General features: G+C 38.1%; 1 protein-coding gene across 1 annotated transcript; it reads right to left on the bottom strand.

Moving 5' to 3' along the window:
- Positions 1-25,532, bottom strand: IL7R (interleukin 7 receptor). The gene is made up of 8 exons (XM_056112195.1): positions 25,451-25,532; positions 18,612-18,756; positions 9,961-10,118; positions 7,250-7,407; positions 5,465-5,630; positions 2,293-2,386; positions 1,600-1,675; positions 1-1,248 (listed from the first exon to the last, which is right to left on the bottom strand). Exons 1-8 carry the CDS (start codon positions 25,530-25,532, stop codon positions 745-747), a joined length of 1,383 nt encoding a protein of 460 aa, XP_055968170.1. The 3' UTR covers positions 1-744.

The following is a 25,532-nucleotide window of genomic DNA, read 5'->3' as shown; positions in this document are numbered from 1 at the left end:
CACTGGTCACGTGACGTTGTACATCATGTGACCATGTCTTCTCCCCTATCTCCCCTTTCTTTTCAATTGGGGTTACCACATATCCAGTTTATGAAGTGACTATAACTTCATTTTTAACTTTAAAACGGGTCCCTGTTTAAACAGTAGATTATACGGTCATCCTGTTATTAGTGAGGTGTGGCACTTGTGAGAAAATCATATGTTGGGGGGCTGGTTCTGTCATCAGCCGCAGGATACAGGGAGAAGTTGCTTAAACCCTCTCTACTTTTCTAAATTCTCACAAATAGAATAATAATAATGCCTATGGTGATAATTGCCTCTTACTTCCCTCCCCCTGAATAATTTTTGTAACTGCAGAGACAAGATTTGTAGAACACTTTAGCACAGCACTGGATAGAGTAACTTCTGATAAAGGTTACTATTGTTTTCATCTTTTATTCTTTCTTTTCTTGCTTCATTAATTTCTTTCCTTGCTCTCTTCCTTCATTCATCACCTGTCGAAACTCCCCTTCACGCTTTCTTCATTGATTTTTTTCTTTTAGAAATAATTGAATAATCTGGTGACCTGAAGCTGAATGTTCCTGTTACATATATAATAGCCTTGATGCAGGAGAGGTGAAAGCCATGTTTCAGGTTATTTGAAGTGATGGTGGTGTTAACTGTGTATTTTCTGTGCAGTGAGGAAAAGTAGGAATTCCATCATTTTGTTGGTCATAATGCTTTCCATCTTGAATTTCTTACAATTTACTGGTTTTGATAGAAGCTGGACATGGTGACATAAGCTTCTTCTTGACTTGATCTCAAGCAAGTAAGGAAGGGTTGTCTCTGGACCTCAGTGTTCATGACCAGGATTCCTGTTTGGAAAGGACAGGGAGGAGGCAGCATGCTGTTTGGAGTTTCAGGGAGAAGAAGCAGGTCCTGGTAGACATGAGACCCACTCTTGATACCTTCTCTGCAGTCTGCAGGCGAATTGGCGGGGGCTACAGATGCATCACATATGTGGACACTTCCAGATGGACATCTGAGAGCTGAATCTTCTTTGACAGTTTCCGGGGTGATGATTGTATGCACTGATGGGCAGCTACCATCCTGTGCTCCCTCTTCAAGTCTCTGTTTTTCAGACTCTTCTAATTGCACTGAAAATGTGTCTTGTAGAAACACTTCTGCTTCATTTCTATCTTGAATTCCATCTACCTTATGAATCTGACAGTCCAGGAAACTTTCAGGATTGAAACTCACATTCAAATTCTGCACAAAAAAAGAGGGAAAGCATCAAGACCATAACAGAGATACATAGGGTTTATGAGGAAATATTAGAGAATGGGGGGAGAGAATTTTAGCTGAGTCAGCTTCTGAAAGAGCTTCAATATAGCAAAGTCTGAATGGACAACTGGTTGTGTCCCTCAAACCCGAAGAAGTCTGAAATCTCACTTTAGCTCACTATGTTGGGGGAATTTCATTTAGAACTTTAGGATGATACCTGTTACCCGATGTAAAAAAAACCCAGTTCTTGAGGTTTATCTGTATCTTACCCTGTAATATCATTCCTAACTGTGAATGTACCTTCAATAATGTAATAAAAATATTTTAAAGACTTACCTTTATTGGTTTCTTGCACAGCTGTTCTAGAGTTTTCTTATGATCAGGGAGACTAGGCCATAAAACAGGCTTAATTCTGAAATAGGAGGAGGCACATTATTTTTGTTTATTTGTTTTGCTTTTATTTACTTATCTTCCTGTCACCCCCTTTCTCCCATTTTCTGAGTCAGGAATCAGGACAGCAAATTTATAATCTTGACTTTGTTAGAGCTAGCTGGGTGATCTTGGACAAGTTATCTGCTTGCTCTGGGCCTTAACCATCTATTAGTGATCCATGCTGTGACCAAGACCTAACAGAACTCTGGAGAAAATTCATAAGTCATGGCAAAAGTGCAGCTTGAAATTTAAATTTGACCTACTTATGAACTTCTCATATAAAAAAAGAACAACTTCTTATATTAGACCTTTTCCTTACCAACTGCAACTTCTCTGTTTTGATTTTTATGGTTTTTTAAATAAGAGTCTTCTGAGGTGTTTTCTGTGTCAAATGTGTCATTCTAAAATATGAACACTAAGGAGATTCATATGCACCATCTTAATATTCTTAATTCAAGAATATTAGAATTATCTTGAAATAAGAATATTAAGATGGTATGTATATATAAATTATCATTTTTATGATGAAGCAAACATGATCCTTTCGTGGGGTAGATCCCATGTAATCATCTTTTTTTAATTAGGTAAGGAATTTACCTTTTTTTCCATAATACTCCAGCCAAGATGACCATCAGAGCCACAGAGAAAAAACCTAGAATGCTGATAGTTACTAGAACAGGATTGATCTCCCCTAGAATGCAAGGATAGATAGCTAGTTAGCATATATTAAGCATAGTTAGGTGGAGAATTACATGGCACTTTGAGTTATTTAGTTGCTCAGGCACATTTACCTGATTACTTATTTCTTAAAAATTGCTCTCTGTGAATAAGATGGTGTACTAGCTTTATGGGGTAATTTTTCTTCACTAAGTGGCAGACCTAATGTGATTAGGTCCTGAACCTCTTTCACCTGACATATTGAAGTCATATGACATTAACGAGGAAACCAAGGGAATGGACAAATGATAACAAATTCTTGGCCGTGGATTATATAACTGAACTTAAGCAACAGGGAAAGTAGAGCGGGGATGAGAGGTGGACTGAAAATTAAATAGGGGCATTGCTGAAAGATCCTGGGGACTTTGGTGGTGGTGAGATGTATTAACTGTACATCAAAACCATAGGCATGAACAGAAAGGAAAAGAAATTGAGGAGGGTAGCAAGAAGCAGCAGAAAGGAAGTCACAGGGGGTTAGGGGCCAAAGGAATCAGGTACATTGGTGGTGGAGAAGAGCTAAATATCCAAACTGCAGAGTCAGCAACACTGAAAGCAGGAGCTCGAAGCCACAACCACCATGCTTAAAAATGTGCCTCTCTTGTTAGGAGAGATGAAGTAATGAAATTTGCTTATAAATGGATAGACATGGAGATTATCATGCTAAGTGAAATGAGTCAGAAAGAGAGGGACAGACATAGAAGGACTGCACTCATTTGTGGAGTATAAAATAACATAACATGAGGCTGACACTCAAGTACAGTAGATACAAGGGCTAGGAGGATTGCCCCATAGCTGGAAGCTTGCCTCAAGAGCAGAGGCGAGATAGCAGATGGAATAGAGAAGGGATCACTAAGAAAATGACGGCTTGAGGAACCGGTTGGGATGGGAGATGTGTGCTGAAAGCAGATTAAGGACCAAACATGATAACCTCTTAGTGTCTGTATTGCAAACCATAATGCCCAAAAGTAGAGAGAGAATATGAGAAATATTGTCTGCCATGGAGGCAGGGGGAGAAATGGGGGGTATACTGGGGATATTGGTGGTGGGGAATGTACACTGGTAGAGGGAAGGGTGTTTGATCATTGTGTGATTGTAACCCAAACATGAAAACTTGTAACTATCTCACGGTGATTCAATAAAATTTTTAAATATGTGCCTCTCAGAGAAGAAAAGTGCTTTCCATAGAGGCAGGTGGGGTGGGATGGGGGTCCAGAGGGATGAGGGGAGGGAAACTAGGGACACTGGTGCTGGGAAATGTGCACTGGTGGACAGATGGGTGTTAGAACACTGTATGGCTGAAATCTAATCATGAACAGCTTTGTAAGGGTCTATTTCACAGTGATTCAATAAAAAAAACATAAAAAAATTTAAAAAAATGTATGTGTCTGGTGGTGGAAAATGGACACTGGTGGAGGGATGGGTATTTGATCATTGTATAATCGAAACCCAAGCACAAAAAATTGTAAATCTACAACTGTACCTCATAGTGTTTCACTAATAATAAAAAAAAATGTATGTGTCAAGGATACAGTTTGAAGGGTAGGAGGGAACCTGGAGACACTAATGGAGGGAAGTTGGCAATGGTGGTAAGACTGGTGTATATCTAAAAGTCAACTCTGAATAACTTTGTAAATCACAGTGTCTTAATGAAAAATAAAAAAAATTAAGAAATCCGAATGGCTAAAAGACACATGAGAAAATGTTCCACATCATTAATCATCAGGGAGATGCAGATCAAAACCACAATGAGGTATCACCTCACACCACAGAGACTGGCCCATATCCACAAGAACAAAAGCAACCGGTGCAGGCGCGGATGTGGTGAGAAAGGGACACTCCTTCACTGTTGGTGGGAATGCCGACTGGTTCAGCCCTTTTGGAAAACAGTATGGATGATTCTCAAGAAATTAGAAATTGAGCTCCCAATTTGATCCAGCAATACCACTCCTGGGAATATATCCCAGAGAGGCAAAAAAGTATAGCCGAAGTGACATCTGCAATTGTCTGTTTATTGCAGCACTCTTTACAATAGCCAGAATCTGGAAAAAACCTGAGTGCCCGAGAACAGATGACTGGTTGAAGAAACTCTGGCACATTTACACAATGGAGTACTATGTAGCTGTTAGAAAAGACGAAGTCATGAAGTTTACATACAAGTGGTACTACATGGAAAGTATCATGTTAAGTGAAATGACTCAGAAAGAAAGGGATAGACATAGAAAGATTGCATTCATCTGGGGAACATAAAGTAACAAAATAGGAAACTAACACCCAAGTATGGCAGAGATTAGTACCAGGAATTTTACTCAATGACCCGGAGGACAACCACACATGTTAGGGGAAGGGGGAGCTCAGAAAGAGAAGGGAACACCAAATAAAAGGTGTTGGGAGGATCCGCCCACGATGGGAGAGCATGCTGAGGGTAGACTGTCGACCAAGCATGATTGCCACTCAATGCCTCTTTTGCAGACCATGGCACTCAAAAGGAGAGAGAGGGAAATGCCCTGCCACAGAGGCAGGGTGGGATGGGGGCTGGGGGGGGGGGAGGGGATGCTGGGATCCGTGGTGGTGGGAAATGCGCACTGGTGGCGGGATGGGTGTTTGATCATTGTATAATCGAAACCCAAGCACAAAAATGTGTAAGTCTACAACTGTACCTCATGGTGCCTCACTATTAAAAAATAAATAAATATAAAAAAAATAAAAATATTAATTAAAAACCCCACAAACATTCACACTAGTATGTGGCCTAATCAATAATTTGATAAAATTACAAAAAGGGAGATAAAAAAGATAGCAGTGTTCCCTTCCATAATTCTACCACTAAGAGAAAGAAGAGGGTCAGGAGGATTAGACAGAAGTTTCATCATGAAGTCCCAACATTTTTAAGAGTCAGAAAAGGAAGCTGGTGTGGGAGAGCAGTTCCCTGTCTATGATCACAGACTAAGTCCCCAGTCTGACAGCTTTCTGGTTGTTTACAAAAGCCATACAACTTGCAGGTTGTTCTCAAATGCAATGCACTAGTGGGGAGCAAAGATTAGTCACTTATTACCTGGGCTGTAAGTTTCAGGAGTTCTGAAGTGATAGCTTGGACTCCATTCACTCCAGAAGCCTTTGTAATAGTCGAAGGGGAGAGAACGAACTTTAATTTCATACACTGCATCAGGTTGGAGTGTTCTTTGTAACAGTGTCAGCTTTGTAAGGGTTAAATTCACATACTGCAGAGCAAAAATAGAGGTGTGGTCAAGACCTCCCAGATCATTTCCAATGAGATGTCTTTAGTCACTGTCCTTAGGGTGCTTATGTTTATTAGGAGGAATTTTGACCCATGAAAGGCTCAGCTGTAGAATTGAGGGCAGTTTGTGACCTCCGAAATGATGCTCCACAAGGGACCAAAGTGAATAACGGACAAAGGTTATTACTTATGTGTGTTGGACATTCCCAATTGGGGAGGATAGAATTACTTCCAGCACCTTACTTTCCATATTTAATTGCTTCATTTTCTTTCTCATCCCTTTAAGCTCCCAAACACGGGTGAAAGGAAATGGTAAGTTAGTGAGCAGGAACTATTTCACTTAGAGACATAATGTTTTGTGTTGTAAATAGCAATATAAAAACATCTCTTCTGCACTGTGCATTATCTTTAAGAAAACAAAGCACTCAATCTAATTGATGTCTAGATGGCAATATGCATTGATGTTGACATTTATATTTGTTGGGTTATTAGGTTTAATATACTTACTGAAATTATGTATTTCTTATTTTGTGAGTCACTTTTAAGTTTTGTGTCATTTTTCATTGTTACATGCATCCTTTCCTTAACAACTTATAAGACCTATTGAATTATTAGGATTTTAATAAGTTTTCAGTTGTGTGTGTGTTAACTTTATATTAATCTCTAATTTACTTTTCACTATTGATTATTTCATGTGTTGTTATGGTTGTCTTTATTTTTAAGTAGTCCCATTAAACTTTTTCTCTCCTATTGCTTTTATGTTTAGAGAGTTTTAATCTCAAGATTGTATAATCACTCACGTCTATTTTTTCGTTTGTTTGAGTTTTATATACTATCAGGAGAGTTGTGTGTGTGTGTGTGTGTGTAAAATTTCAGCTATATGGACTTAATTTAAGATATTTAACTTAATTTCTTCAGAAACTGCTAACTAATTGTAATTGTCCTGGCACTATTCAGACTTCTAGGTTTCTTTATCCTTTCTCCCTCTATATAATTGTTTTTTCTTTGGTGTAATTTTTAAATGCATGGTCAAGGGGAGCCCCAAGATAATCCAGTGTGTGCATATATGTGGGAGAGTGGACGTGTCAGGGTAATAAGAATGAGAAAATAAATTAGGGCAGGCATCACATTTTTAATAAGTAGCATACAGTCGCATATTGCAAATAGGCAAGGCTGATTCTAGGCTAAGAAAAGAAAACAGTGTGAATAAACAGGCACTTTTCCCACTTTTATTTTATAGGAGTGATAGCCCAGCAGTAGGGCATTTGCCTTGCACGCGGCTGACCCAACCAACCCCGGCTATTCCTCCACCCCTCTCAGAGAGTCCAACAAGCTACTGAGATTATTTCGTCTGCCCAGCAAAGCCTGGTAAGCTCCTCGTGACATATTTGATATGCCAAACATAGTAACAAGTCTCACAATGGAGACGTTACTGGGCCAGCTCGAGCAAATTGATGAATAATGGGCAGACAGTGACAGTGATATTATATATATTTAGTACATTTAATATATTTATATAGTTAAATTCCTAGAAATAATTTTGTTAGTATATTTGCATATATTATGCATTTTATAATGAATTAACATAGCTGAGCTACATACCTTCCAATCATTTTCCTTTTTTTCCTGGCGGTAAGCTACCTCATGTATCAGGTTTTTCACATAAGACTTGTTCCAGTGTGGTGTATTAAATGTCACTTCAAAATCATTTGCTTCCTCACGATATGTGACTTTTGTGTCAAATGGAGCTTCAGGTTTCACTGGAAAGGAAAGAGAAATAATGCTAGTCTATAGGGCAGTGAGGAGATAATGATACTTTTGAAAATCTATCTCATCTGAAAAGAATCACATTTCCTTTCTGTGTTGATAACTAACTATCAGTTCAGAAAACCAATTTTTGGATCAAAGCCTGACTACATTTCCCAGGATTCTTTGCAGTATGGTTTGATCCTATCAACCCTGACCCTTGAAATGATCTGGCATCATTCTCTCATCCTGCCCCAACTCATTGATCCTGTGTGACAATCCAGGCTTACTTCCTTTTTATTATCTGGAGTCAAATGTGGAAGACAGTAGAACCACAGGATAAAAGAGCTCTGAATATTAGCTAGAAAAACCTAAACCACAGGCTGGAAAAAAACTTTTGACTCTTAAATAAGCAAGATATAAATGTATAGGCTTGAGATAAAAGCCTTAGGGCTTACCTATTACAGCAGTTAATGCGATGTTATACTAAAACACATTATTTGCTTTCTGAGTACTGGAGAACTAGTTGTTAACTAATCTCAAAGCAGGAGTATTTGAATGGTTTTTCTGAATTATTCCAGTAAATTCAAGTTATGAAGTGGGAGCTTGCACCTCAGGTATGTTACTTGTAGTTAAGAGTCTGCATCGTGGCCCATACTCCTAACTTCCAGTCAGGACCCAAAGTATGGTCTCTTCACTGATATCTTTCTGCCTCCCTCACACAAAGTTGTTAGAATCATGTGCAGAGTGTGTGAAATGCTGTTAGAGGAAGTGTAATATTAGACTGAGAAGAATAAACCCTGAGAGAGGTAGTGGATGCTTGTAAGTCATGTGAATCAGACAATGTCTTTTCATGAATGGGGGCTTCCTTGTTCCTTTAAAAGCTTTTCTTTCATTCAAATCTGGAGAGTTTGTTGTTTAAGGAGTCACATTTTTGCATGGTTATTTTTGACAGAGTTGGGGGAACTCAGGTAAAATCTTACCTAGACCTATGGTGAAAAGAGAGTGTATATCTTTCCAATTTTCACTTAGTGTACTGAAGTAGATTTTAGGCTATCAGAGGTGGGTTTTGAGACCAACATTTGGGCAAGTGCTTTGGACTGTGATTGAGTTTGGCCCAGTTATTACTGTAGTTATTCGCTCATAATAGTGACTCTCCTGCATTGCTCCAGAGGTGCTGAAAAAAAGGGAAGTGACTATTCTTTTATTCTTGGATACCTTTTTTTTTTGTAAAGAAGTTTATATATATATTTTATCCTTAGATACGCTATGGGCTGGAGTAATAGCACAGCACTAGGGCGTTTGCCTTGCACACAGGCAGCCCAGCAGAGCCAGGTTCGATTCCTCCGCCCCTCTCAGAGAGCCCGGCAAGCTACCCAGAGTATCATGCTCACATGGCAAAGCCTGGCAAGCTCCTCGTGATGTATTCGATATGTCAAATGCAGTAACAAGAAGTCTCAAAATGGAGACGTTACTGGGCCTGCTCGAGCAAAATCAATGAACAACGGGAGGACAGTGTTGTGTTGTTGTTGGATATCCTATAAAAAAAGAGAGAATGTCCTGGAGAGACATTCTCCAGGAGGAGGTACAAACTTTTGCAACTATATGATTCCTTGACTTGTTTCCCTTTCCCAAAGACTGTGTATAATGACAGAATTAAAGGAAGAAGACTAATATTGACTACAGACTTAGTAGACACTAAGTTTTTTATATATATATAAATGCATTGGTCAAGTGTTTATATAAATATATAATCACTTGATCACTTGACATCCTGTTATTCATCGATTTGCTCAAGCGGGCACCAGTAATGTCTCCATTTGTTCCTGTTGCGTGCTAGTGTAGCCCAGTGGTGTCTGCTCGTTCTAGGAACAAGAAGAGCCTCAAACCGATCATTCAGGGTCTTGACAAAGTCTGACCATAAATATATAATACATCTAAAATATATATTACGCTGGATTCAGAAGATGACAAAAGATTCAGGAGAGGGTAAGGTGGAAGGTAAAATGGAGACTTTGGGTCAACAAAAGGGGCCCCACCCAGTTCAACACTTTCTACAGATCAACTCTTTCTGCAAGATGTTGGTGTCAGTCATCTCCTGTCATTGCTGAGTATGAAGTCTATTCAAATTCTTCCACAGAAAGATTTACCATACACTTTAAAACTTTCATTTATGTAAAGATATGCATTAGAAAACTTTCTATTCTTTATTGCAAATATTTTTAATAATTTTTCTAATTTTAGTGCAAAGTTGGGCTGAGAAATAGCACCGCAGGTAGGGCATTTGCCTTGCACGCGGCTGACCCAGGTTTGATTCCTCTGCCCAACTCGGGCAGCCCAGCAAGCTACCTAGAGTATCTCGCCCACACGGCAAAGTCTGGCAAGCTACCCATGACGTATTTGATATGCTAAAAACAGTAACAGCTGTGAGACGTTACTGGTGCCCGCTCAAGCAAATTGATGAACAACGCGAGGCTAGTGCTACGGTGCTAGTGCAAAGTTTAGACACAATCAACATTTTTGATACCTAAACTGTGACAACTATACCCCCATAAATAGCATCTTACCTATGTGGGTGATGCTTACTTGTCTGCAAATTACATTCTTTCTTCTAAGCTTCACACATATTTTGCTATCTCCAATCAGCAAAAAATTCTTTGTCTCTAAGAAGTAAGTGTCTTGAAGTTTATGAAAATCCAAGCATTTTACGTACAAAAGGGCCCCACTGTAAAAATAAAAAGGTACGCTTTTAATTCAAGTTGGAGTTACTGTATGTAAGAGACTAGCATCAGTCATATGGTTCGATTGTATGAATTCAATTCTGACCGCTGGTATGTGATTGGTATGTGCATGTGAAATATCTATCTATATTTAATCCTTTCTGTAAAGGTAAAAGGTAAAGGTAAAGGCCCTCCCGTTGATCGTCGATTTGCCCAGTAATGTCTCCATTGGAGACTTTGTTGTTACTGTGTCTGGCATATCGAATACGTCACGGGGAGTTTGCCAGGCTCTGCCGTGCGGGCGAGATACTCTTGGTAGCTTGCCAGCCTCTGCGAGAGGGACAGAGGAATCGAACTTGCGTCGGCCATGTTGGCTGCGTGCAAGGCAAACGCCCTACTGCTGTGCTATCACTCCAGGCCTTTCTGTAGGGAGGACTAAAATATGACTACTTGATGTAGTTTACATTAAGTGAAATCCAAAGGGTGTCTTGAAAATAATAAAACAATTTTTGATTTAAAATAATTTAGCATTGAAAATTAAATGGTTTGTTTATGAATTAACAGAATTGATTTTGATGTTATGCAAGAAAAAATTGAAGAGATAAAACCTGTAAAGAAACTTCTACCAATAAAGTTCAAAAAAATGATCAAAACAGTCAAAAGGGCATTAAATTCTCTCTCTCCCTCTCTCCCTCTATTTTTTTCTATATGCATATGTATATATGTATTTAATGAATTGCTGAAAGGATTTTTCAGAGGTAATATTGATAGCACAGCGGGTAGGGCGTTCGCCTTACAAGCGGCCAACATGGCCGACCCGAGTTCGATTCCTCCACCCCTCTCGGAGAGCCCGGCAAGCTACCGAGAGTATTCGATATGCCAGACACAGTAACAACAAAGTCTCCAATGGAGACGTTACTGGGCCCCCTTGAGCAAATCGACGATCAACGGGAGGGCCTTTACCTTTACCTTTACCTTAATATTGATTGTGCTCAACTTTCACTTTCACAGAAGACTTTAAAACTCAAGTCTTCCCATTAACCCTAGCTTAATATGTAGTAGTAATGTTTTAGGGTTAAATTCAATCACTTCTGTAACCTCTTTCCAAAAAAAATCAGGACACCAGGAAATGGAGAAAGAAAGAATATTGCCTAGGAGAAAATAACATCAAATATGCCAAATGTACTCTTTAACAGTCAGTCATATCTTTATTGTTTTTTTGAAAAATTCAAAAACAAAATTTTGCATAGTTGGTATTGCTGTGTATTTTTAAGGGTCAAAACTTAGAAATGAGAAAGTTATAAAAACTAAAGACACAAAATCTAGTGTCTCTGAAGATACATATAAACTATGCCTCATAAACCATTAATTGGATTTATCATTTTTAAAGATATTCTAAGGCCTCCTTGGTTATGGCAATAGGTTGAAGACTCTAGAAGTAATTAAGCAGAGATTTCATAATTTAAGAATTATTCTCAAAAGAAGAGAAACTGGAGATTATTTATCCAAATTAACTAATAACTAAAATTAATACTGTTCAAAACAGAGGGCTGGAGATACTGTATAGAGATATTTAAGGCACTTGCTTTGCACAGGAGTACATGACCAGCCTAGTTCTATCCCCAGACAATCTCTGAGCACTGCCCTAAACAATCCCTGAACGTAGAGCCAGAAATAAGCCTTGAGGAGTGCCAGGTACTCCTGGCAAAACACCAAAACAAAACAAAGAGACTTAACAGAATCCAGAGTTTCACTAAATATACTAGTCAGCAATCCATTGCTTAATAATGGGAGTACATTCTGAGAAATACATTAGATGATTTCACTCTTATGCAAAGATCATAAAGTGAAATTATAAGCCAATAGCATATCTTTTGTTAGACACTTAGGCTATGTTTTATGACTTATCAGAACTATTATACTACATGGAGTCTATCAATGACCAAAATGTCATTGACACAGGACTGTTGTATTCTTTCTGTAATCAAAAAGTTACTGCAAATAATCAGTTGAAAGAAAAAATGAGTCAGAGGAAAGGAAAATCAGTTAATAAAAACTAAGGATGAACTGGATGTAACAGAAATATTTATTTTGGGTGGGGTGTGAAAGCGTATGCAACTGTGCTCAGGACTTATCTGCACCAGGGCGGGATCAAGGTGTCATCAAACCCAGGTCAGGGATTCAAACCTGAGTGTGTCATGTGCAAGACAAATGCCTTGCCAGTTGTTCTCTCTCAACCCAATATAAAAGATCTTTAAAGCAGCCTTTGTAGGTATTTTCAAGAACTGAACAAAAACCACTGTCATATTTATTAAACTGATATTAAATCAGTTGAAATTGGAAACTGTGAAAAAGAATAAGATAAAGATTATGCTCTCTGGGTGGAGGAATGAGTACGCAAACAGTGTACGACTGAAATGTAATCATGCAAGTTTGTAAATCTGTAACTGTATGTCACAGTGATTCATTAAAATTAAAAAGTAATAAAAAATTAAAAAATAAGAAATTTCTGCATGAAGTTCTCTGGGCCGGGTTGGGAAACCTCCCCCACCTCCCTGTATTTCTAAAAGCCCCAGCAAGCCACATCCACACCCCGGAGCTTTCACCCAGTTAAAAATCTACTCCAGTTGTGCCTTCCCAATAAAAATACTGAACAACTTGAAAAATATAGATTGTGCTCTCACTTCTAACTGGAACCTAAAAGATAAAAAAAATGCAAAACCAAATTCATAGAATTCATAGATACAAACATCAGCTTGGTGACTACTAAAGGTTGAGGGTAATGTGTAATTATCTGAAAATTAATAAAATATTCTTCCTCAACTTGATAAGGGACATTTTACAAAATGTCTATATTTAGTCTATTTACTGGTGACTTTGTGAATATTTTTATCCTGTAAGAAAAAGACAAAATAGTAACATACTCTCTAAACACTTTAGAATTAACAGTGTACTGAAATTCCTAGGCATTAAATTATTAAGATGAACAAAAAATGAACATATAACTTAGAGACCAAAAAGGACATCTTTTGATTGCAGATATCTTTGTTCATGTGGAAAATAAAGATTCTTCAATACAATTAGTAAGTAAGTAAAGTAAAGGCCCTCCCGTTGATCGTTGATTTGCTCGAGCGGGCCCAGTAACGTCTCCATTGGAGACTTTGTTGTTACTGTGTCTGGCATATCGAATACGTCACGGGGAGCTTGCCAGGCTCTGCCGTGCGGGCGAGATACTCTCAGTAGCTTGCCGGGCTCTCCGAGAGGGGCGGAGGAATCGAACTCGGGTCGGCCATGTTGGCTGCGTGCAAGGCAGACGCCCTGCCCGCTGTGCTATTGCTCCAGCCCAATACAATTACAACAACTAATGCAGTGAATTTACCAAGGTCAGTATAACACAATTATAAGAACTAATAGAGTGAATTCACCAAGATTATACAATGTATTTATATAGGCTCAGATCAAACAATTGGGAATTTAATTTTTAAAAATAGCAGCTTCATTTGCATTTTTAAAAATAGAAGATTTAATTTTTTTTAAAAATAACACCCTCATTTACACTAGAAATAAAAACCTAAAGTGATTAGAAATAAAATTAGAAGATATTCAAGCAGAAGATATTCCAGCAGAAGATCTTAATTTTCTTTGTACTAGAAATGACAAAACATCTCTGATAGCAGTATAAAAGATACCTAAACAAATAGGACGTTACTTTCATGGATTTTCAAATTCAGTGAAACAAATTGACATATAAAATAACAATTTCAACAGGATTTGGGAGAAATTTAAAGTGGACTGTAAATGTGTATGTATGTGTGTGTGTGTGTGTAATACAAAAAACTCAGAATCGTCGAAACAACATTGAAAAAGTAAAACAGCACTTTAAAATTTTTGTGTCAGGAAAGTTTGACACTGGCATAATGGCCAATGACCAGCAAATAAATCAGTGGAAAATACAGGGAATCCAGGCAGAGACACAAATCACAAATTTATGGACAAAAGCCCTCAAAATTAACTCATAAATTCAATGAAAACTATAGTGGTTTCTGAAGAAAAGAGGGATAGAAGGAAAAAGCAGAGGGGCACTGAAATTTTAGTGTTAAGAGTGTTAAGAATTGCACACATGGTAAGAATTGCACATATGGGTCTGGAGCAATAGTACAGTGGGTAGGGCGCTTGTCTTGCATGGGGCTGACCCAAATTTGATTCTCAGCATCCCATATGGTCCCTTGAGCCTGCCAGGAATAATCCCTGAGAGCAGAGCCAGGAGTAAATCCTGAGCACCACCAGTGGGGCCTCCCACCCTCCAAAAACAATTGCACACATTTAGCACTATGAGACTATATTCCCAAAATTCTCTAATATTATAAATCAATGGTAATAATTAATAAAGATAGGCAGCAATAAATTCAATGGGAAAAATAATTTTAGCAAATTTTCTGGTTCAACAGAGCAAATCAATGGAAAATTTAAAGCTCAATCTCAGGAAAATTATTTAGATCTCTATTATAGATTCAAGAATAGAGGCTAAACTAAAAAAAAAATCTAGAAGACAAAATAGGAAAATATTTTCCTGATTCTAAAAGTATGTTAGATTACTGTAGACACATAAAAATAAAGACAAAGAAAAAAATATTAAGCTATATCAGAATTAAAAATGTGTACTTATTAAAACACACATTAATATAACCTATAGACTGGCATGCTCACAAGACCTTACGGTGCGGGGGATTAAATGGAGTCTCACAGGTGCAGAGCATGGACTCCTGTTCCATCGCCCCAGGTTCTGGATTACTTTTGTTTGTTTTGTTTTTAGGCCACACCCAGCAGTGCCCAGGCCTTTCTTTGGTCTATTTTCTCATGAATCACTCCTGGTGGGGCAGGAAGACAAAGCAAATGGCCTACTTGTGGCTGTAACTTTCTGCCCTCCCTTATTATATTTTTAATAAATATTGACCTAGTGTATACAGACAAGATTAACTACCATTTGTAGGCATTTACTGCATACCCAAACTAATCCTTCTGTCTCAGCGTAAGTTCGTCAACAGGATCAGAGAGCTAAAATCATTCTCTGGCTCGTGAGGATCTGAGAACTAAAATAAACTTCCATTCAGCCCCCAGTACCACATGGCCTCCTGAGCATACCAATCTATAGATCATATTAATGTGTGTATTAATAAGCACATATTCTCTGGGTCCCAGAGCTAGTAAATGGCTCTGAGAGTTGAGTTTAGCTACTCCTTTCCTAGAAACTTTGTCTTGTCCTTTCAGCTGCTTGATAACTAGCTAAATTTTATTTATTTATTTATTAGATGCAGAGAGGGGACTGTGCTTAGCCTGGGCTCACTCTATACTTATCACTCTATACTTAGGAGTGATCCCTGTCAGTGCTCAGGTCATCATATTGGGTCCTGAGGATCAAAATGAGGTTGACCACATGCAAGGTAAGGGTTTAATCACTGAACTATCTTTCCAGCCCCAAATCTATTACATTTATTTTTTTGTGGGAGGCATGAGGGGAGGAAATCTTAGGGGACACAAAGGAGTGTATGGGGGGTGGCGGGGGGGGGGCTATTCACTGTGCTCAGGAATGACCCCTAGTGATACTTGGGAACCATGTGTGGTGCCAGCAATTAGGACTGGAATTGTTGGCATATAAAGAAAGTTCCTTATCTCGTGCTCTATCACTCTAGTCTTTAACTTCCAGTGAATGACATTTTAGGTTTATCCATAAGAGTGAATTTCTTTTCTTTTTGTTTGTTTGTTCGGGGGCCACACCAGGTGATGCACTCAGAAATTAGTTCTGGTGATGCTCTGGGGACCATATGGTAGATCAGGCTTTGAACTCCAGGTTGGCTGTGTGCAAGGACAGTACTCTACCCACTGTATTATTGTTCTGGCCCCACATGTGGATTTGTACTAACACTGCCACACTGCCTTCTCTGTACTTCCTTCTTCAAACAACAACGCCTGGGGATTCTGAGCCTGGAAGGTATATTTTTATCTGCCTGTGTGGCATGTTGGTAATCCAGTTCTCTGTTTGGCTAATTTAAAACCATCTTTGAGAATTGAATTCACTCATTAAACTCTAATTAACTTAATTTTAAGCCTGGGAGACTAATGTCTAGATCAGGCAGCTAAAAATTTCATCTAAGATAATGTCCAGTTATGGGAGATAAGAGTTAGATTTTATGAACAATTCCACATGTATAATGACTCTAGTGGACTGTATAATATTTAGCTTTTTTATAAATTTATGCTACCAGAAAAAATCCTAATAAAGTAGTTTCATTGCAGAAAAGAAAATCGGGCTATCAACAAGGTGCATTTCTAAAAAATGAGTTTGACATGATCTACAGTGCTGACTCTGAACTTAGGAGTTCCACCAACCCCATCTCAAGGTGTCAGTAACTGTTTATGAAACAGTCACTATCCACATGCAGGGGACTTAGGTTTGAGAGCTCTGCTAGGAGTGATCCCTGAGTGCAGAGTCAGAACAAGCCTTAAACACCTTCCAGTGCCTGCCAAAAACAAAACAAAACAAAACAAAACAAAATCAAAAATGGTAACTTGCCCAAGGTACCATAATCTACCAATTTGTACTTACTGTTTCATACTTGAACATGTCTTTGTTTTTATTTTTTAATTGAATCACTGTGAATTGCAAAGTTATAAAGTTATTCATGTTAGTTAGTCACAGACATAGAATGTTTCAACACCAATTTTTCACCAGTGTTCAGTTCCCTCCACCAGAGTCCCTATTTCCCCTCCCTCCTCCCAGCCCCCTCCTCTATCATTGTATATTTTCCCTCCCTCCTCCCAGTCTCCTCCTCTATCATTGTCCCTTAACTGACTTGACTCCCATCCCCCAACAATGGCAAGCTTCCCTGCAGTTCCCCAGCTTTTTGTTTCCATTGCTATGGGTGTTAGTTACTCCCTACTGTGTTTTCTTTATATCTCACATATGATTGAGATCATTCTGTGTCTGTCCCCCTTCCTCTGAATCATTTCAATTACTGTGATACTCTACAGACACTCTCCAGATTGAATATATTTTAAGACAATCCCTTTCCAACCAAATTATCTGAATCCAACAGAACAACCCAATGAGGAATATTCATGACATAAAATAGCAAGACTTCTCAAAGGAAGTGGGAAAGTTTGCTAAAGTGGGCCAGGAAGTGGTCAAAGAATGGGCAAGTGAAAGTGGACAAAGGTCAGTCTTGATCTCCACAGGTGAAACCAAGAATCTCTCCATTGATAAACTTTTGGTCACAAAAATGAGCCCATCATTTGAATGAATTGTTCAGCTGTTTCAGGGTAGTCTAATAACACCGTAGATTCTAGGTGCTGTAGGCTCTTATTTTCTGGATCCATTTTATTTCTGTAAATTGTGTTATTTAAGTGACTAATAGAGGCAGATATTTTTTAATGATACTATTAAATTCAGTAAGATCACATTTATCCAAATAAAAACTATTATATTAGTGGATACAGGATGTCCCAATAGATTGATTTAAGACAAAAAATCCAGGATTTATATGTCTGTCCTCTTCTACGTGATGGGTTATTGCTGAATATCTGTGGAATTTAAGAAGCCTATTACTACTTCTGGACCTTGACTGGTTCTGTTCATCAGAAAACTAAAATTAGGTTATTTGATAGGCATTTGAAGATAATCACAAGATAGAATTTCAAGTTTCAATTTTTTTCTTGTCAATGGAAATAGAAACCAGAGCTGATCTGGGGATGAGAAAGAAGAAAAAGCTTTTAGAGCTTTTCAAAATTTCAAAACAGACTTTGTATTTGCCTTTTCTCTGAGGCCAATGAATTTAGAAGCCAATTTGTTCTTTTGGACTTTTTTGAAAATTGATATTGAGAATATCATCTGAAGTCTAACTGTATTAAGGGATCGAAATGAATATTCATAGAATTGTTACTGACTCTTATTATTATTGCATACTAGAACGTTCTTCTGTGTTATTTACATGTGTGAAATTAGTCAACACAACTTCCTTATATAGTAGTATGTCTTATTTAACAGCTAGAAGAATTGAGGTACAGGTTAATTATATCACTATTTCATATGTAGAAAGTATTTAGGTTAGAAATAAGGCAACTGAAATAGAGAGTGAGAGTTGAGAATAGTAGGTTGTCTTATTCAGGCAGTCAGATTTTGGAGGAAAGAGAGTCCTTGAAGAACCAGAAGTTATGTAGGCTATGAAGTGGGGAAAGATTTGTGATCTCCAAGATCCACATCATCATTTGGATGCAGGAGCAGAACCTGAAAAGCGAGTCCATGAGAGCTTCTTTGCTTAAGAATGTTGGTTATGGATGTGGGGATTTCTGGAAGTTTAGGAGATTGGTTTTATTTTGATATGATAATTAGTTCCCACACTCCTTTCTTATCAGTCATGGCTATGAACCACATGAGAACAGAGACCAAGAATTTTTAAGTAGTCCAAGAACCCCTACCTCCCTTATTGCTAGACATTTCTCACCATATTTCAAATTCCAGATTGGTGCTGTTGATATCTGGGTCATCAAACATACAGGTTAGTGAATGCTCGTGAGTTAGTGAGTTCACTTCCAACTGACTGTAGCAGGAGAAAGAATAGTCATCCTGTTCTGCATCTTCAAAATCTCCTGTGGAGGAACAAACCTGCAGTTGTTAATGAGGCAAATAAATGCACCCTTCTGAAATCTGGAGTGATATATGTGGAAGGTAGTCCATTGGGGCAGTCCTGAAGGGGTGAATATAACTTATTGAAAGAAGGAAAACCCATGGCCAAAACACACACACACACACGCACACACATACACACAACACACATACACACCCATAAAACAATGAGTAGTTTTCTAGCAGAAAAGGAATCTTAACAATATTCTTCTCAAGTTTGTTTATTTATTTATTTATTGAATACCTGTGAGAACAGCCACAAAGCCTTTCAGTTCAAGTCTCAGTCGGTCATACAATGATCAAACACCCGTCCCTTCACCAGTGCACATTTTCCACCACCAAGAACCCCAGTATACCCCCTCCCACCCATCCCTCGCCTGTGTGGCAGATTTCCACTTTACTCTCTCTCTCTACATTAATCACATTCAATATTATGACAAAAGACCCAGCATTATTATTTGGAATTTTCCCCGACATTCAGACCTGCCAAAAAGACATCATTAGATAATTTGTTTTCTATTGCTGATTGTGAAGAGCATATGACGCTGTGTGGCCACAATAGCGGCCACGTGAATTTGGATTTCTAATATTTTAGTAATAAATCTGAAGAGATTACTGCCAAAAGTCGCTGGGTTCCGAGATTGGTTTGTGTGCCTCTGGGATCATGGTTGTTCAGAAGCCAGAGGAGGCATTTGAGGGTGGCAACCCGAAGCATTGTCTTGGCTGGGAGCAGGGCCGATTCCATCCCCCATCCCATGAGGCCCCATGTGCCTTGTCAATGCAATCTCATACCTGACTGTTCATTAGGCTCTAAAAGATGCAGGCCACTGTGCCATCGCCGCAAGGGGGGACAGGCAGAGGGACAGACACCCTCCCCTCCCTGGACGGCATAGCACCATAGTTAAATGCATAGTCCAGATGCATTTCGATTGGGCATTATATTTTGCTCAGAGTTCTTCTCAAGTTTTAAAAATTAAGTATTCATAGTTAAAAATTTGGAGGACATTGGCCAACATCTGGAGGTACTTAAGGCTTACTCCAAGCTCTATGCTCAGGAGTCACTTCTTTTCTTGGATCAAACTGGGGTTTATTCTTCTGAAAGGCCAGGTTGCATTAAACATTGTAATTTCTTTCTGGCCCTCCAAGTTTTGTTTGTTTAAGAAACTTTAATTTATTTTTTTTTGGTTTAGGTGCCACACCAGATGATGCTCAGGGAACCATACAGGATGTCTGTGATCAAACTCAGGTGTGCTGCATGCAAAGGTAGTGCCTTATGGACAGTAATATCTCTCCGGATCCCCCTCCAAGTTTTATTTTAAATAAAGGAAGATGAATAATAGTCTAAAGTTAATTTTTAAAAAAATTCTTTTTGACCACACGTGGCAATGCTCAGGGATTTCTCCAGGCTCTGTGCTCAGGAATCACTCCTGGAAGTGTTTGGGGGACCATATGGGATGTCTGTGACAGAGTTCAGGTGTACATGCAAGGTAAACTCCTTATACTATGGCATCAGCCCCTGAAAGTATCTTTTTAAAGAGGTAACTATATTTTGCCTAAATAAGTGCCTGGGTAAAAATATTATTGATGATCTCCATATGTGACTAATTTATTTGAGGCAACTTATCTTTTTTAAAAATTTTTATTAGTGAAACACCATGAGGTACAGTTGTAGACTTACAAATTTTTGTGCTTGGATTTCAATTATACAATGATCAAGTACCCATCCTTCTACCAGTGCCCATTTTCCACCACCACTGATCCCAGTATCCCTCCTACCCCCAATTTCCCCCATCCCACCTTGCCTATGTGGCAGGGCATTCCCTTTTGTTCTCTCTCTCCTTTTGGGTGCTGTAGTTTGCAAAAGAGGCATTGAGTGGCCAATTATGTTTGGTCTATAGTCTACTTTCAGCATGCATTGCCCATCCTGGGAGAATCCTCCCAATACCCTTTATTTGGTGCTCCCTTCTCTATCTGAGCTCCCTTTTCCCCTAGTATGTGTGGTTGGCCTCCAAGCCATGGAGTGAACCTCCTGGTACTTATCTTGGCTATTCTTGGGTGTTAGTCTCCTATTTTGTTACTTTATGTTCCCCAGATGAATGCAATTTTTCTATGCCTGTCCCTCTCTTTCTGACTCATTTCGCTTAACATGATACTTTCCATGTAGTACTACTTGTATGCAAATTTTGTGACTTCATCTTTTCTAACAGCTACATAGTACTCCGCTCTGTAAACGTACCAAAGTTTCTTTAACCAGTCATCTGTTCTCGGGCACTCAGGTTTTTTCCAGATTCTGGCTATTGTAAACAGTGTTGCAATGAACAAACAAGTGCAGATGTCACTTCGACTATACTTTTTGAGGCAATTTATCTTAAGCTACTAAATGAGGCACACATTATTAGGAAGAATAGATTTGACACGAGTGGTAGGCTTTCCATGAATATTACTGATACCTAAAAAATTTTGTTTTATTAAAACAGCATGATTTACAAATTTACTTATAGTTGAGTTTTAAGTGTACAATGTTCCAGCACCAGCCCCTTTACCAGTGTGAACTTCACTTCACCAAAATTCCCAGATTCCCTTCATTCATCAGAGCCACTAAAGCTTGTCACACTGACAGGCACATTTTTAAGTTTGGTTTTTGAAGTCTGGATCTCATGTTAACAGTATTGTTGACTCTATGGTTTGACCTTTTCTATAGGAACCATATCTTATAGATATTAACACAATTCTGACAAGAGACAATCTGAATTTTTTTTTGGCATTCACTTTCTGGAAGCACAGCCTTTCACAGATACTATTTGATTACTAAGCTGAGATGAGGATCCAGTGATTAAATAGACACTTTATACATACATTTTCTTCGTGTTTAATAGAAACTTGAGGCTGGAAAAATCTATCAGAAAGTTTACACCAATTGGGATTTGAGGAAACCAGTAATTCTCAGAGAGCTCCAATGTGACCCTGTGGCTGCTTCCAAGTCATACAATCTAACAATACTAGAAATGAGATGTTTTCAGGGTTTTAAAGAGAATGCAGAATTTTTCAAAACCAAACTCCAGTGTCCTGAAGGCCCTTGGATGTCACTGCATTTAAATAACTATGTAGGTCTGTGGGCCAGGCAAAAAATCTGCTTATGAGTGGACTGAGAGCTAGTTTGGTTGAAAACAAATCTTGAAAAGCTATATCTAGGTAATAATTGTCCATCCTGCTCTTTCTGACCCTTCCTTGCATCTATCAGCTCTGTCACCAGAAAAGACTGTAAAGTCAGTGGGTTATGGTCTCTTTCTGATGACAGTCTTAAAGAATGAGGCAGAGCCCACCATTAGTGTGTATGCTTTAAAATATTTTCATTTCTAATATGTTAGAGTTCGATCTCATCCTCTAATATGGCACCTTTCCCCAGGCTATAACTCTGGTGAGTTTTACCCTGCCTTGACTCAGTTATCTTATGTCTTGATTTTGCACCCATTCTATACAACAGAACCGATCTTCTTTTCTGTGAAAATCTAAAACTTTTAGCTAATTATACATATACTTAGTTAATTATGCATACATGTGCATATATATCTATACACATGCACACATATAATGCTGTTTGCTATTTGATATCGCACATATCAAGAATGTATTATTTTTAAAGAACTTATTTTTAAAGTATTTCTTTAATTTTTTTTTATTTGTGGCATTGTGATTTGTGATACTGTTGACAGTAGGCTTTCATGCACACAACATCCCAACACTACACCCTCTACCAGAGTGTCTACTTTCCTCCACTCCCAGCTCCTCCCTCATAATACCCTCTGTGGTAAGTCAGAGATCAGTTCTCAATTTTGTTGCCTCTGGCCATATGTTACTTTCTTACTATATTTCTCTATAACCACATATAAGACAGATCATGCTGTATCTGTCTCTCTCTTTCTTAACACAGCCTATCTTAACATTTAGATTTATACATGTAATGAGCCTAATGTCCAAAGTTGTTCAACAAAATAAGAAAGAGCATATTCCAGAAGTTGCTGGGCAAAGCTCTCCTTATTGCCCTAAACCATCCAATCATACAGTGAGTCTGCTGTACATTCTCATTGATATCTAAAGCAGTGATAATACAAGATTTCCCTCATTTTGGGTGACCATATTTTAAGAATCAATCCATTGACTCTTTCCCAGAAGTTCCTGGGCCCTGATGTTGTGCAGCTCAGAGAAATCCCTTCAACTTGCAAAACTGCATAACATTTTACAGAGAGAATGTTATTGTTGTGCTAACTTGGAAATTCTTAGTTAAGAGTAACATACAAATATTCATATTCTTATAAAACAATGTTACATAAATATTTTTAAAAGTAATATATATAAATATACATATATGTACATATATATAATGGTTAAGACTATGGTACCATAACTAGGTGGAAGTGGAGGTTTTATTTATTTATTTAATTAATTATTTTTGCTTTTTGCGTCACACAACCATCGATGCACAGGGTTTACTCCTGGCTTTCCACTCAGGAATTACTCCTGGCAGTGCTCAGGGGACCATATGGGATGTTGGGAATCAAACCCTGGTCAGCCGCGTGCAAGGCAAACGCCCTACCCACTGTGCTATTGCTCCAGCCCCATGGAGGTGGTTTTAAATCTAGCTTTTCTACTTTGTAGCTTTGTAGTCTTCAGTCAGGGAACTGCACCTCTTTTTCCTCTTTTTTTTTTTGCTTTTTGGGTCAAGCTGGTGATGCACAGGGGTTACTTCTGGCTCTGCACTCAGGAATTACCCCTGGCAGTGCTCAGGGGACCATATGGGATGCTGGGAATCGAACCCAGGTCAGCCGCGTGCAAGGCAAACGCCCTACCTGCTGTGCTATTGCTCCAGCCCAGGGAACTACACCTCTTTAAGTTTTATTGTTCTGATATGCAAATTTGTGTTATCATGAGGAAACACTAATTTAATATGTATAATGATGTAGAATACAGTAAGCACTCAATAAAGTTGACCTATGACTAATAAAACTTTTTCAGAAATAAGCAATGGAAGGTAGAATAGGAATTATAAATTCTGAGAATTTGCATAAAACCTTCGAAGGGCTTTTGAAAGAGAGTTCTACGTCAATTAGAGCTCTTATTATTACTATGGCTTTGAGATGTCCTATATAGAACTTTTGAATAATATAACCTATTATGTGTAAAGTATTGACTCTGTATGCATTTTTTCTATGAGAAATTTCATTTGAGAGGAATAAGTAGTGCCAACAGGTATGCATTAGAAGGTTTAAATACTGAAAGGAATTGATTACAAGTGTACATGTTTTGTTCTCTAAAATTTTTCTCTTTCTTGTTTGACCATCCTTGTTGTTACCAGAGAACTAACACTCCGATAAAAGAGCAGCTATTGGTTTTATGAATTTCTGGCACCTCAGACTAGCAATTTATCATTGTGATCATGTTAATGGATGGTTGAATCTCTCCTTAAAAATATCAAATGTAAAAAAATGAAATGAAAACTCAGTTTTAAATGCGAATTATTTAAAGAAAACCAGGATGACTACTGGAAAAAGATTAATGTAAGCTGCTCTCTATTGAAGAGTAGTTTTAGGCACCAAACATTGATCTATCAAATATAAGGCAACATCTGTCATATAATACTGAACACGCCACAAAAAAATGATTCATACATGACCGCACTGAAAAGTCGGATTCTCTGACAGTTCTGCTATTGAAAACATTTCAGGGATTTCCATCTTTAGTAATACATGATTTAAAATATCTAAGCTGAATCATCAGGCTGATGTGACTGATATCTTCAATAGACAACTTTTTTAAGCTCTTAAAGTGAAAGGGTTTGATTTTCAGGGGCAAATTGGTATTCAAGTTCTTAAGGCTGTTAATATTTTAAAGTTCTTAATATCTTTTGCTACTTCACCTTTATTTAAAGTTAATTTGTAATTACAGCACAATTACTAAGTATTCTAAGACCCCAAGGGAAAATAAGATGGTCAACTTTTTGATATGGAGAAAAATATATTTCAGTAAGGCAACTCACACAAAGAAACCCACATGAATCTATCAAAACTAGAATAGTTGGAAGACATTTTTCAATACTTAGTAAATTTCTACTATGTTCTAAACTATTTCAGGTGCTGGGAACAGAAACAATGGTCAGTTGGATAAAACTATCATCCCTGGACATTATTTTTTCACACAGAACTATGCTTTTCTTTTAAAAACCTAACAAAACCTTCTTTAAAAGCTTAACAAAACAGATCTAGCTTGATTTCTTGACAAGTAAGTTTTACTTTGCAGAGTCTGCAGCCAAGCACAACTGTTGTGTTTGTAGAGACATTTGTAAGATCAGAGGCACCTATCAGTTTAAGATCCACATTTGAAGAGTCAAATGCATTCATTTCTTGACTATTCTAAAGCTTTATAAATCATCCACAGTATTTTTCTTACAAGCCCATTTTACATAATCTAAGCTTTGAATGGGGATCCTCTGGGTTTGAGCAGTGAAGTATACTCAAGATCTGCTCATACAAAATGATGGAACACATGGTAAGTTATCCAACTCCTTTCCACCTAGTTTCTTGCTCAGATCTGTTAGGGATCTGGGCAACCTGAAGCATTTAGTAAAGATAATTGCTAAAGGAAAGATTAGAAATGACTCACCATTCTGTGTATATCCACTTTGTCCAGAAGTTCTTTGAAGTAAATAGAAAAACAGACAAAAAGTTATACCTAGAATTGTCAT

Source organism: Sorex fumeus, unplaced genomic scaffold (genome assembly GCF_029834395.1).
Source record: "Sorex fumeus unplaced genomic scaffold, SorFum_2.1 ptg000015l, whole genome shotgun sequence".
NCBI classification, from domain to species: domain Eukaryota; kingdom Metazoa; phylum Chordata; class Mammalia; order Eulipotyphla; family Soricidae; genus Sorex; species Sorex fumeus.
This window is presented reverse-complemented; position numbering and strand designations above follow the sequence as displayed.

What these genes read in the sequence shown, in the direction of transcription:
- IL7R (XM_056112195.1), bottom strand. Translation starts at nt 25,532, where the DNA reads ATGACAATTCTAGGTATAACTTTTTGTCTGTTTTTCTATTTACTTCAA. An exon ending in AAAAGGAAAATGATTGGAAG is followed by an intron (nt 5,631 to 7,249) that starts GTATGTAGCTCA and finishes TTTGCTCTGCAG; the next exon opens with TATGTGAATTTAACCCTTAC. An exon ending in TCCTGAAACTTACAGCCCAG is followed by an intron (nt 2,387 to 5,464) that starts GTAATAAGTGAC and finishes CTTGCATTCTAG; the next exon opens with GGGAGATCAATCCTGTTCTA.